The sequence below is a fragment of the Chionomys nivalis genome, chromosome 12 (assembly GCF_950005125.1).
Source record: "Chionomys nivalis chromosome 12, mChiNiv1.1, whole genome shotgun sequence".
NCBI classification, from domain to species: Eukaryota; Metazoa; Chordata; class Mammalia; order Rodentia; family Cricetidae; genus Chionomys; species Chionomys nivalis.
In genome coordinates, this window is record NC_080097.1 from 63,769,909 (window position 1) to 63,783,180 (window position 13,272).

Below are 13,272 nucleotides of genomic sequence, written 5' to 3' on the forward strand. Positions count from 1 at the left end.
TGTTATGAGGCTTTAAACCCAGCACTGGGAGTTCTAGGACAGCCTGGGCTACACAGGGAGAATTTTAAAACTTTGAAATTTATGTCCTGGCAGTGCTGAAGTATGCATGGGCAGCCGGTATATGGCAGTTCTGTTGAACTTGTCCATATTGGGTTTCATGGTCTAAGTTGATGAGAACGACTGACCAGGTCTCTTTCTCAAGAGGGCACCAGATCTCATTACAGATGGTTGTGAGCCTCCATAAGGTTGCTGGGAATTGAACTCAGGACCTTTGGAAGAGCAAGGAGTGTTCTTAATCACTGAGCTGATGAAAAGTTTTGCAACCTGATAAAACTCTGCCAATGCAATAATCCAAATCAGACCAAATCAAATGGAATTTGAAAAAGCCCAGGTAATGGATAACAACACTTCGGGGTGGCCTTCTAGCCCCCTAGAGAGGAGCCAGGGAAGGAAGACTAGAAAATCACGTGTTTATTCTCTGGGGAGCAGTTTAAATATCCTGTGGGAGTGGTCTTGAGCATCTCTGGGGAGGGGTCATCATTGGGCTTTCTCAGGGATGGAGTCTGGACTGAGGCAACTCCCAGGGGAGGGGGCTTAGGATGGAACTTCCACCCAAACATTCCAGAATCTTTGGATATATGGATGTCAGGGGCTGGGTGAAGTTTCTGCCCAAACAGGCATCTCTCTTTAAAAGCAAACAAATGAAAAAGAGACAAAGAAACAAAACTCATGGGTGCAATCAGGAACCCCACAAACTCTTGCAGGTCCCTCCTTCCTGAATTACTACCCACTTCATATGTGTTTACTTGTAGATTCAGAGGTCTCACTACAGACAGTTGGCCTGGAACTTGTGACTTCCTGTGCCATTTTGCCTGGCTGCTCTTCCACCATTCGGAAAAAGCTTCCCTACTCTTGTATGTAGCCTCGAACAGTAATGTCAACTTCTGAGAGATCACTACGGAGTCTTCTGAAATTTACTTTCTTAAACAAAACACAGAATAGAAGCATCTGAGGAAACCCTAACACCACTGTCTATATTAAACTATATCTTTATTTCCCCTTTCCTTTATCCTATTGCAATCACACTGACTTTTCCCTCCATGCCTCAGGGAAAGCAGGCCTGTTGAACTCTAAAGAACGCCGCCTCTAACTTCGGAAACTTACCTTCCTCTAATGAATCTTACAGACTGCTTTTCCATTTAACACTAAGCAGTAACATGAATTCTATTCATCAAGAAAAGGACATCTTGGGGCTGGAGAAAATGGCTCATTGTTTAAGATTCCCAGCATCCACATGGTGGACAGAAATACATTAAGGCGCCGGGCGGTGGTGGCGCACGCCTTTAATCCCAGCACTCGGGAGGCAGAGGCAGGTGGATCTCTGTGAGTTCGAGGCCAGCCTGGTCTACAAAGGGAGTTCCAGGACAGGCTCCAAAGCTACAGAGAAACCCTGTCTCGAAAAACCAAAAAAAAAAAAAAAAAAAGAAATACATTAAGGCAAAACTCCCATGCACATAAAAAGGCCCCCAAATTTTTAAAAATAGAATTATAAATAAATTAAAAGGAAAGACTAAGTCCAAGGTGGTACACATTGATAACTTCAGCACCAGGAAGTGGCGGCACGGAGATCGTAAGCTGGAAGCGAACCTATGCTATGGAGTAAGACACTGACTCACAGAGTTAAAAACTAAACAGAGCATGTGTCGGGGGGACTGTCACCACAGTTAGCAGCACAGGTGAAGAGCCACATTCCAAGGGACTAACAATCCTATGCGCTGCTCTTTCAGTGACGGTGCAGACCGAACACATCTGCGCCACTTGTTTCCTGGGCCGGCATTAAACATGAGCTTACCAGACTGAATGTTCCATATTCCTGCCGGAGGAAATGTGTCAGGAAGCCTCGCAGTGTCGTCTGGTCCCCCCAGGTCCAGCGGGCGCGATTGAGGTAGGATGACACAGGCAGGTAGACATAGGGCAGCAGGCCGGCAGAGAAGGCCAGAGCCAGCCTCAACAGAGAGCTAACGGCCAGCTCCTGCACAGAAGCACACAATGGGGCATGTTTATTTCAATCCATTCGTCCTGAACTTCAAAACCACATCAGGAAAAACGTCAACTGTGTTTGCTTAAAGCTGATCTCTCAACTTATATTAAGTCACCACAGAATACTATGCTAAACCTTCTGATTACTGAGGATTATAGAAAATTGCATCAGCCTCAATTCCTTTTCGTGGCAAAATCAGAGTGGAGCAAATATTAGCAAAGACTAAGTATCAAGTGTGCTGCATCTTTCACATTTAACCATGCCATGCCATGCCACGCCATGCAGCATGACACTGTCGAGATGAACCACTTGGAAGTGACTGCATGCTATTTGGTCCCAATACTATCTTATGGTAATTCATCTTCATCATTAGAAGTGGCTTTAACTGTATACTTCATTACAATTCCACAGTGATGATGTAATTCTTTCCAGAGCTTTGGACATTCCACAGAAGCGCTTGGTGTAGACAAAGCTAGCTTTTATCCCCATTTCTCTCCCCTATGTTTAACGGAACACGAAAGGAATTTGCTGTTCCGTGTAACCCATGTTGTTCCATGTGCTCTACCAGAGGAATTCTCCCCTGTGCATGTCTAAAACAAAACAGTATGAAAACAATTACAAAGATTAAGTCCAAACAATATGAACTCCGGCATTCTAGAAACAGTCAAGCCTTGTTTGCTTTAATAACTGGGAAAGGGGATCTCTTACAAACATCAGAACTGGAAACTTCCACCTTTTTCCCTTATAAAATGAGAAATTTATCGGTGGGAATGAATATAAGTGCCAGGATTCGATCAGCAGATACTGTAGAACAAGCAGCCGACTTCTCTTTGCCTTTTCATACAAACATTCTTAATTGAAAAGGGAGCATTTTCTTATAGTACTGATCTCATTTGTGATTTCTCCAGCAGAAACGAGACGCACAAAAGTCATGGCATGAGAACAGCAGAACCGTCTCATCTGACAGCAGGCAGCTGCTCTTCTTAAAAGTGGGGCTAGGCAAGTGGATGGTCACAGTTTTGGAGGCACTGCGCATTATAAAGTTGAACTTAGAATTGCAAAAAAACCAGTTATTATATTGTTTTCCTTTTGTATTAGAAGTAGGCAGGGACAACTACATGAGGGCTGTCACAGATGGATGGGCAGCGCTTCCCTGTCCTGGCTGTACACTGTGATCACCTGATAGGGACTTCTCCCTTCGCAAACACAGAATGGTTCGGTGTGGGGTTGGGTTTCAGTATAAATGCACACATATACATATACCTATGTACACCTGTAGAAACACACACAAGCACACACAAATTACTACCCAGGATCCCTTGACTTCCCTTCTGCTAGTTAATGGAAATGAAAGAGCTACGTTGAAGAGTCACATTGCCCAAATCCGAGCACTCATCAGTAGCCTACCCCAGGACAGAGTAATAGCCCTTTGCCCAGGCTCTACAGTGTTAACCTTGAGTCCTAAACACTTCACCCAACTTATATGGCTTGTCTTCCAATCAACCGGCAGGTGCTTCCCATAAACCTACTTTGCTGAGGTCAGAAGTCTGAAACTAGAGCAGGCAGGGCTGCCTGTCCACCCCTCCAGGTCCCCACGGATTCAGGAAAAGCACATGTGCTGCCTCAGTTTATATCTCATAGAAAACCCATTATCGAATTATAATCTTTAATGTTAACAGTTTGCCTTAAATTCATATATTTTGAGATATAAACCTGGCTGCCTTTAAACTCCCTGTGTAGCCTAGATTGGCCTCAAACTCTCAGACCTTCTGCTTCCGACCCCTGCATGCTGGGGTTACAGGCATGTACCACCACATCTAGACATGTCTTCATCTATCCAAGACTTACACAAAGACCTTCTGTATATGCGATTAAACCACACTGTTAGCACAGAAACCTTGGGTTAAAGAGCCAAACATGAATAAAGAACAGTCTAAAAAGTGCTGGTTACGCTGTTTAGTACCCCCATGTGAGGACTAATATGATTGACGTCACCGGACTAAATTCTAAGAGAAAGTTGCTTTTGGCCACTATTGTTTTCTTTTTATAATCACATAATAAGAATTTTATAATCTTCACATTACCCTCTTTTGCTTTGTTACCAAGATGTGCTAAAGTATATAGTAAATACAATTATTTAAAGCTTTAGTATAATTATTTCCTTATTTCCTAATAATTTTATTATATGCTTTATGTGTTTTCCACGATAATTCCAATTGTAGTTGGTATAATTAATAGATAATGAGAGGTAAATGTCACTGAGTTTGTTGACAAAGAAACAACAAGTACAGTGAGCGCCCAGCACTGCTTTATGAAAGGCTGTGGTTCTGGAGGAGCTCACACAGAACTCAGGACATTTGCCTTCCTACCCACAGGCCACTACAGACTCACTCCCTGCCTTCTCCTGCCTGGACCTCCCAGCGTCTAACAAAGAAAAGTCTGCATTGTTCTCTCTGCCATGTTAATTAACAACAATGTTTTCTTTCAGAGAAAGATAAAAGGGAAAGGAGCAGTTTTCAATTATAAGGAGGAATTCTGTGGGCTCTGAGGAAACAGACTATCACTTCTGACTTCAGTGAGTTCACGTCAGCAACGCTGCTGTCTGTGTCTTCCGCTCCAGCACCTGGAGCAAGCGGGCAGCACAGACAGCACTCGAAGAATGAAGCGCTGGTGCTTGACTGCCTAGAATTTTAGGACGTGCAAGAAAACCATTTAGGAACCTTGATATTGCTGCTCTCAGTCCCTTTTGTTTCTTCTCACTGAGGTGCTGTCAAGAATCATGAGGAAAATCATGAAGTCGGCCAGATGCCACCACAATCAATATTGCATAATTCTGTAAATCCTCTTTTTAAAGCCAATATCGTTAAAGCCTCAGGTCATTTATGCGCTACATAAAACTCAAGAAACATTAAAGCCCTAATTTTTCAGATAATGTAAATGCTGAATTGAACCTATATAAAATAGTATGAATTTTAATTTTTGTAATAAAAGAAAAAAACCTACCTTCTCTTTCAGAAGTCGCAAGAGAATCCAGGGTATTATGCATAAAACATAGAGTACGATTGTGTGCTGGTTACACAAGCTAAGGCCACAGGAGAAAGCACCAATAACTGCTATCTGAGAATGAGAAAAGAAACACTAGTCAGAACATCCCCTAGAACTCAAACACAGCAGTAAACATCCACATGCACCTGCAAAGCTTCTGCGTGCCAGGCAACGAGAGCCAAGCAAGCCCCGAGATGCAAAGCGTCTCATCAATAGTGACCACTGCTGGTCAGCAGTATGCTGGGTAATTTCTCTCCATTCTCACAAAACCCTGTTCTGACCCGAAGATCATCTTCACACTGACTCCTGGGAGCCCCTCACAATGACGGGCTACTATGTAATTCCTAGCTGAAGTCTGTGGCTGAGGCTCAGCAATGAGGGGATACTAGGTAATTCCTAGCTGAAGTCTGTGGCTGAGGCTCAGCAATTCTGCTTTACTTCTCCTGTTCAGTAAATAAAACTTAGAACTCTGCTTCTCTCAGAGGCGCTTTTAGTTGTTACTGAACATGCAGTTGTTTGTTTCATAACTGATAGGGATCCTCTCCTTGAGCATACCGCAGGCAGGCCCCTTCGAGCTCTTCTCCGCTGTCCACTGGCAGCACAGATCCACTTACACACCCATCACACTCCACATCTCATGGGGGCCTGCTCCCTCCCAAGAAACTTGCAAACTTGGTTTGGCCCAAATTCCTCTCTACCTGTATCTTTCACTGATTCCCTGCCAGATCTTTGGTTAGAAATTCCTACTTTTCTTTATATTTGGAGTTAAGTTTGCTACCATGATTCCTATAGCCGGAATCCAAGAAAGCCTGCTTACACCCCTTAACAAGGAGATGGCATGTACATACCACATGTTTTTCTTTAACACAATCAGAAAAGAAGGTTGTTTTAAACAAAACACTCTAATAGCATTGGGGATTTAGGGGAAGCACAGATAAAGCATGGTATCTTTTGTTTCTGGACTCTAACAACAAGGTGGCCTGAACTGGGATGATGCAACCCCGCAAGGTGTAGGACTAAGTGCTTAGAAGACAAGGCTCGTTCACACTGCAGATGACCGCAGTGCTGATCCCCTCAGAATGACCTGGTTTTCACATCTGATGTTCTTCTGGGTAAAAATAACTTATAACGGTGTCCTTCCATGTGACTAGCGAAGAATCAGCGTACTATCATAGTACACTCCTTAAGGTGGTCCACTCGCAGGTTGGTCTCACAACATGCACGCGTGCACGTGTGTACACACACACACACACACACACGAACCAAACCCATTCCTCCCTCAGGACTCACTACATATTTTATAATACCCATTCTCCAAAACTTTCTGAACTCCTGAGGGCGGAGTACCATGTTGAGAGCTACCGTGGTTCCATTTCTAACAAAGGGTCTGAGGACAGTCTCTCCACCTGCCCAGATTACCCTAGTAGGAATCAGAATAGAAAATGTGGGCCAAACCAAAGTTAAAAAGAAATACATTTCTGTCTAAAAATTGAAACAAAACTGATTTCACTTTGATCAAAATAGCTTACCTTTGATCTCTCCTTTGCGGTGGCTGCCTCCTCAAAACACACAGTAAGCGCCATGAGCAGCCCCACAAACAGATTGTTTAAGCTGAAAACCTCGGCTGCAATGGACCACTGCCATGTTAGGCGAGAAAATGAAAATACCCCCGCAGCAAGGATTCCTCCAGCATGTGAGCCAGAAAGCCTGCAAACACAGATAACATGAAATCTCTTTCCAACAAAAGGAGCGGACTTGATTTTTCTTTCAGAAAGTCTACCAGCAGAAATTATGACAATCACCCAGCCCTCTCCCAACAACTACAACCAACACATTCTTCACATAATTCCAGCAGATGTTAGTTCGGAGGCCCACATGTTAACAAAGCGACAGGCCCAGGGACAGAATGAGGTTCAGTTCTCAGATCAAACTCTAGGACTTGAGCCAGGTCAGAAACCTGAAGAGATAGCAGCTACAGATAAACCTGTCATTTCCCTGAACATCCGCAAAGGAAGATGGCCTACTTGAAACTGATATTTGTTTAACTGTGAAACTAATGAAATAGCGAAACATTCATTCAGAACCCTTCAGACTTCACACTTCATGGACGCTGGATCCCCATGCGAGATGACGGAGGGCTTGGTCAAAGCACTTGGTGATGTCAACATCTTGTGCAGCTAGGCTCTTAATTTCTGCTTTTTGCTTTAGACAGAGTGAAAAAAAGTTATATTTTTCTAAAGAGGCAGATAAGAATATAAATTTCAAGAAACATAAAGAATTAGATGTTACACTTGGAAACAAATTGTTCACAAAATGCCGACAAGAGCCATGCAGCAACCCCATGGGACTCTGCACCTTAGCACGACTTGAGACTAGGAATACCACCCAGCACACCAGAGCATGTCAGGCCAGGTAATATGACCCAGCACACCAAAGCACGTCGGGCCAGAACAATTCCCACCTTGCTAGAAATCTATAACTACAAAACCTAAAACAATTACTGATTATTTCAGGAAATTCAGAAACTGAGTTTTCTACAGTATTAGGCAATTAACTATTACTTAGTATTTCAACTGTATTAGGAAATCCAGTAACCGTTTCTAGGCCTAACAATTATGATACTAATTGCTCTAAGGCATTAGTTTTCAGATTTTTTTTTTTTTTTTTTTTTTTTTTTTTTTTTTTTACAAAATTATGAAGTAGCCAAGTAGTAGTGGCACATGCTTTTAATTCCAGCACTCAAGGAGGCAGAGACAGGTGGATCTCTGAGTTTGAGGCCAGCCTGTTCTACAGACTGAGTTCCTGGACAGCCAAGGCTACACAGAGAAACCCTGTCTTGAAAAAATAAATATAAAAAATTATGAAGCAATTTCAATTAACCACTTTAGAAAAATAGTTTAATAAAACTTTTGACATTGGAGCTGGAAAGATGGCTCGGTGGTTAAGAGTACATACTGTTCTCCCAGAGGACCCAGGTTCAGTTCCCAGCACTTACATGGCTGCTTACAACTATCTGTAACTCCAGTTCCAAGGGATCAGATGTAGAGTATCCAAATGCCCTCTTCAGGCCCCCTCAGGCACTGCATGCACATGGTGTACAGACATGCATGCAGGTAAAACACCATACATATGAAATATTAAAAAATAAATCAATCTTTAAAAAAATTCACTATCCCAGGAGCTGGGATATAGTTCAGTGGTAGAACCTATGCATGGTATACATGAAGACCCAAGTTTGACACATAGAACCAAAAATAATAAAATTCACCCTCATCAAACTTGCTTTCTAATTTCTATTTGTGATTGATTTCTGTCCTTTGCTTTTTTGTTTTTGTTGTTTGTTTGTTTGTTTTTCAAGACAGGGTTTCTCAGTGTAGCCCTGACTATCCTGGAACCCACTCTGTGGACCAGGCTGGCCTCTAACTCAAAGAGATTCGCCTGCCTCTGCCTCCACCGCCCAACTCTTTCTTTTATAAAAAAAGCAGAATTTCTGCCAGGCAGTGGTGGTGCACACCTTTAATCCTAGCACTTGGGAGACAGAGACAGGCGGATCTCTGTGAGTTCGAGGCCAGCCTGGTCTACAGAGCGAGTTCCAGGACAGCCAGAGATACATAGAAAAACCCCGTCTGGAAAAATTTTAAAAAAGAAAAAAAAAGAAAAGAAAAAGAACTTTCCATGTTGTTTAGAGTTTCTCACTTTTCCAGAGATCCTGACTCAACTCACAAAGTTACTTCCAGCTTTTCAGTGACTTTGCTCTGCTTACTACTTTTGGGCTGAATTCCTACTGTCTTTTGTCTTCCAATCTATTCTGCAATTTATTATATTAAATTCCTTAAAAACATACTCTTCATAACTTCAAGGCCCCAAACTTCCAAACTCTTCACCGTCTGCATGTTATCAGGAATCAACCAGCCTGGACTCCGGACTCCCACTAGGTCGGACCACATCCTATAGCTCACACCGGCATTATGATCTCTGCTGACCAGGTGTGGGCCTCAAAACTCCCAGCACCTGCTGCGGCTCGTACTGTGCCCCTACATACAATACCTTTCTTTCTTCTCCCCCTATATTCATATGTGACTCTTTTCTCAAGTGTCTCTCAATTCTCAAGCTTCTAGTGCATCTCTGAGCACCTCTAGCATCTGTCTGCATTTATATCACAAGCACCTAGCTGCAAGCACACAGAGGAAACGACGAGAGAGTGAATTAGCCTGAAAAGCATTTCTGGGTTTTGTTTTTTGAAACAGGGTCTCACAATGTAGCTCAGGCTAATCTCAAACTCACCATAATCCTCCTGCCTCCACCTCTGGATTTCTGGGATTGTAAATGTGCATCGCTATAGCTTTATCTCTAACAATTGGACGGAACTTAGCTTCGTCTATCAAGTCAGGTCTAAAAAGCCATTGTAAAACACAGCATCCTTCTTCCAATTAAGACATAAATTAGCACCCTGGAAGACATGACAGATTGAAAGGTAAGGACAGAATGAGCCTGAAACAAATTCATTTCTTAAAAGTTCTTTGTATATAGCCCTCCTGTACACAGGTGATAAAAGGGCTGAGAAAGAAATCAGAGAACATCACCCTTCACAATAGCCACACATAGCACAAAATATCTCGGAGTAACTCTGACCAAACAAACAGAAGACCTGCATGACAAGAACTTTAAATCTTTGAAGAAAGAAATTAAAGAGGACACCAGAAAGTGGAAAGATCTCCCATGCTCTTGGGTAGGTACAATTAACATAGAAAAATGGGAATCTTACCAAAAGAAATCTACAGATTCAATGCAATGCCCATCAAAATCCCAGCAAAATTCTTCACAGACATTGAAAGAACTGTATCCAACTTCATATGGAAGGACAAAAACCCCAGAATAGTCAAAAAAAAAATCCTGTACAATAAAATAATTTCTGGAGGCATCACAATCCTTGACTTCAAACTCCACTATAGAGCTACAGTACTGAAAACAGCATGGTATTGACATAAAAACAGACAGGAGGACCAAAGGAACCGAATCGAAGACCCAAATATCAATCCACACACCTACAAACACCTGATTTTTGACAAAAGCAAAAATATCAAATGGAAAAAAGAAAGCATAGTTAACAAATGGTGCTGGCATAACTGGATATCAACATGTAGAAGAATGAAAATAGATCCACATCTATCACCATGTATAAAACTCAAGTTCAAATGGATCAAAGACCTCAACATAAAGCCAATCACACTGAACCTCATAGAAGAGAAAGTGGGAAGTACACTTGAATACATTGGCACAGGAGATCACTTCCTAAATTTAACCCCAGTAGCACAGACACTGAGAGAAACAATTAATAAATGAGACCTCCTGAAACTAAGAAGCTTCTGTAAAGCAAAGGACACAGTCAACAAGACAAAATGACAGCCTACAAAATGGGAAAAGATCTTCACTAACCCCACATCAGACAGAGGTCTGGTCTCCAAAATATACAAAGGACTCAAGAAATTGGTCATCAAAAGAACAAATGATCCAATAAAAAAAAATGGAATACAGAGCTAAACAGAGAACTCTCAACAGAGGAATCTAAAATGGCTGAGAGACTTAAGGAAATGCTCAACATCCTTAGCCATCAGAGAAACGAAAATCAAAACAACTCTAAGATTCCATCTTACACCTGTAAGAATGGCCAAGATCAAAAACACTGATGACAACTTATGCTGGAGAGGCTGTTAGGTGAAGGGAACACTCCTGCATTGCTGGTGGGAGTGCAAGCTGGTACGGCCCCTTTGGATATCATTAAGGCGATTTCTCAGAATATTAGGAAACAACCTTCCTCAAGACCCAGTAATACCACTTTTGGATATATATCCAAAGGATCCTCAATCATGCCACAAGGACATGTGCTCAACTACGTTCATAGCAGCATTGTTTGTCATAGCCAGAACCTGGAAACAACCTAAATGCCCTTAGACCAAAGAATGGATAAGGAAAATGTGGTACACAATAGAGTGCTACACAGGAAAAAAAAAAAAGACATCTTGAAATTTGCAGGACAAATGGATGGAGCTAGAAAACATCATACTGAGTGAGGTAACCCAGACCCAGAAAGATAATTATCATATGTACTCACTCATACATGGTTTTTAAACACAAAGCAAAGAAAACCACAAATCACAATCCCAGAGAACCTAGACAGCAATAAAGACCCTAAGAGAGACATACATGGATTTAATCTACATGGGAAGTAGAAAAAGACAAGATCTCCTGAGTAAACTGGGAGCATGGGGACCATGAGAGAGGGTTGAAGGGAAGGGGAGAGGCAGGGAGGGGGACAGAGAAAAATGCAGAGCTCAATAAAATTAATAAAACAAAAAAACAAGAGAAGCACACACACACACACACACACACACCAGCAGACTTCTAAAGGTGGAAAACAAAACCACATTTGCCTTTCTTCTCAGATTAGGTTAAGTCACTAAGTTATAGGCTCTCCTGATACCATCATGCTTAGTCAGTTGAATTAGTAACTGAATAAGCTCTTGGTTAATTACCCATTTCTGTCGCCATATCTTAAACTATATATGATAGAAAGTGTTTCTAGTGTTGGTTGACCCTCACACCCCAGGGCATCTCAACAGCTAAGATGTTGTACGTGCATGCGCGCGCGCGCACACACACACACACACACACACACACACACAAAATGAATAAATGTTCTGTCACTGACAATACAGAGTACAAATGTAACAGGTACTCTTCGGGGGAGCAAACACGTGCAGTTGATGTTACACCTAATAGAACAAGAGGAAATCTGCAGTGTTCCCTCCATTTCCAGTTAACCACATTTTGAACAATTAAATATCATTTAGAAAGGAGAAAAAATTTGTCCTTCAAGGGAAATCTCTTTGTGACCTCTGTAGAGGAACATGTGATTTCACTTATGAAGGCGAGCTGGCGGGCACCCGGGGATAGAACCCGTGGCCTTGCACATTCTACACAGGGATTCTACCCATTGAACCGCAGCCGTAGGCCCCGAGGCTGACTCTGTATACACCGGAATTTATGACATAAATAGTCGCTGTCTTATTTCCGCATCGTTTCAACTCTTAGATCCTTTTAACCTGGAATAGAAGGCTGAGCCTCTGTGTTTTCCATGTCACACTGAAGTTACGTTACCATGTTGTGTTTATGTGTGTATATGAGCCTAGCTTTTAGTAACAGATTCTAATTTCATATTTACCTGTGCTTAATGTTCTGTCATTGAAAATTTAATGTTTACACATCCAGCTACTTTTATCAAAATATCAACTTTTCTGTATTTGGGGGCTTAATTGTGATGTGTATTTTTGAATATATAATTGTTATATAAAAATAATCTATGTAGGCGGAACCATATTACATAAATTTATTTGATTTCAACAACATTTTATGACTCAAATCTGAATTTCCCCTAAATGCACGTATTTTAACAGTTTTTAAGATTTTTTTTTAACATTCAGAATCAGCATTACTGACTGCATAATTTTGCAACATTCATGAAATGGTGGACTAAGGGGGTAATTTGACATATGTGCTGTGAGAAATGCCAGCACTTGATACATACAAGACTCACTCTCCACCACCACACCACACACACACACACACACACACACACACAGTGCTGGGGCTTAAGCAGAGGGCCTCAGGATGCCAGGCCCGTGCCCCACAGCTAAGCTGGTCCCAGCTGAGCACACGGCTTTGTCCGCGGTGATGAGGTGAAGGATGGCAGCTGGGGCTGGAGACCACAGAGCCTATGGCAATGGAGCAGCAGCAAGCGTCAGCCTGGAAAGGAACAGCAGAAGGACAAGGATGGAGCTCCTGTAGAGAAGGGACGGGGACGGGAAGTGGACTGGCTTGGGGAGGCAAAGGCAGTCATGAGAGGACAGAGAATGGAGGGCGAAGGGCTGAGGGCACTGTGGGCACGGGAGAAATGGGCCATCTGAAGGCTAAAGCACGCTGGGGAGCAAGACTCGTGTTGCAAAAGGAGATATCTAAGTGTCAGAGGCTGGTGTGGGCCGGTTACTGAAAACTGGGCTCTTGCTGAAGGCATCTAAGGACAGAGAAGAGTCCAATAAGGCAGCACTCAAATTTCTACAATTTTCATTAAAAAAAAAAAAATGAAATTTCTTCTGGAAGCAAAGGTTCATGAGGCCGTGAGGAGATGG

General features: G+C 42.4%; 1 protein-coding gene across 1 annotated transcript in view; it reads right to left on the reverse strand.

Annotated features, from left to right (window-relative positions):
- The window catches only part of Tmem260 (transmembrane protein 260), a 66,271-nt gene that overhangs the window by 33,908 nt on the left and 19,091 nt on the right, over positions 1 to 13,272 (reverse strand). Inside the window, exons 4-6 of the mRNA XM_057786579.1 lie at positions 6,616 to 6,793; positions 5,045 to 5,158; positions 1,853 to 2,032 (exon numbers count right to left, since the gene is read on the reverse strand). Coding sequence (XP_057642562.1) covers positions 1,853 to 2,032; positions 5,045 to 5,158; positions 6,616 to 6,793 — 472 coding nt within the window. The remainder of the gene's footprint in view (positions 1 to 1,852; positions 2,033 to 5,044; positions 5,159 to 6,615; positions 6,794 to 13,272) is intronic.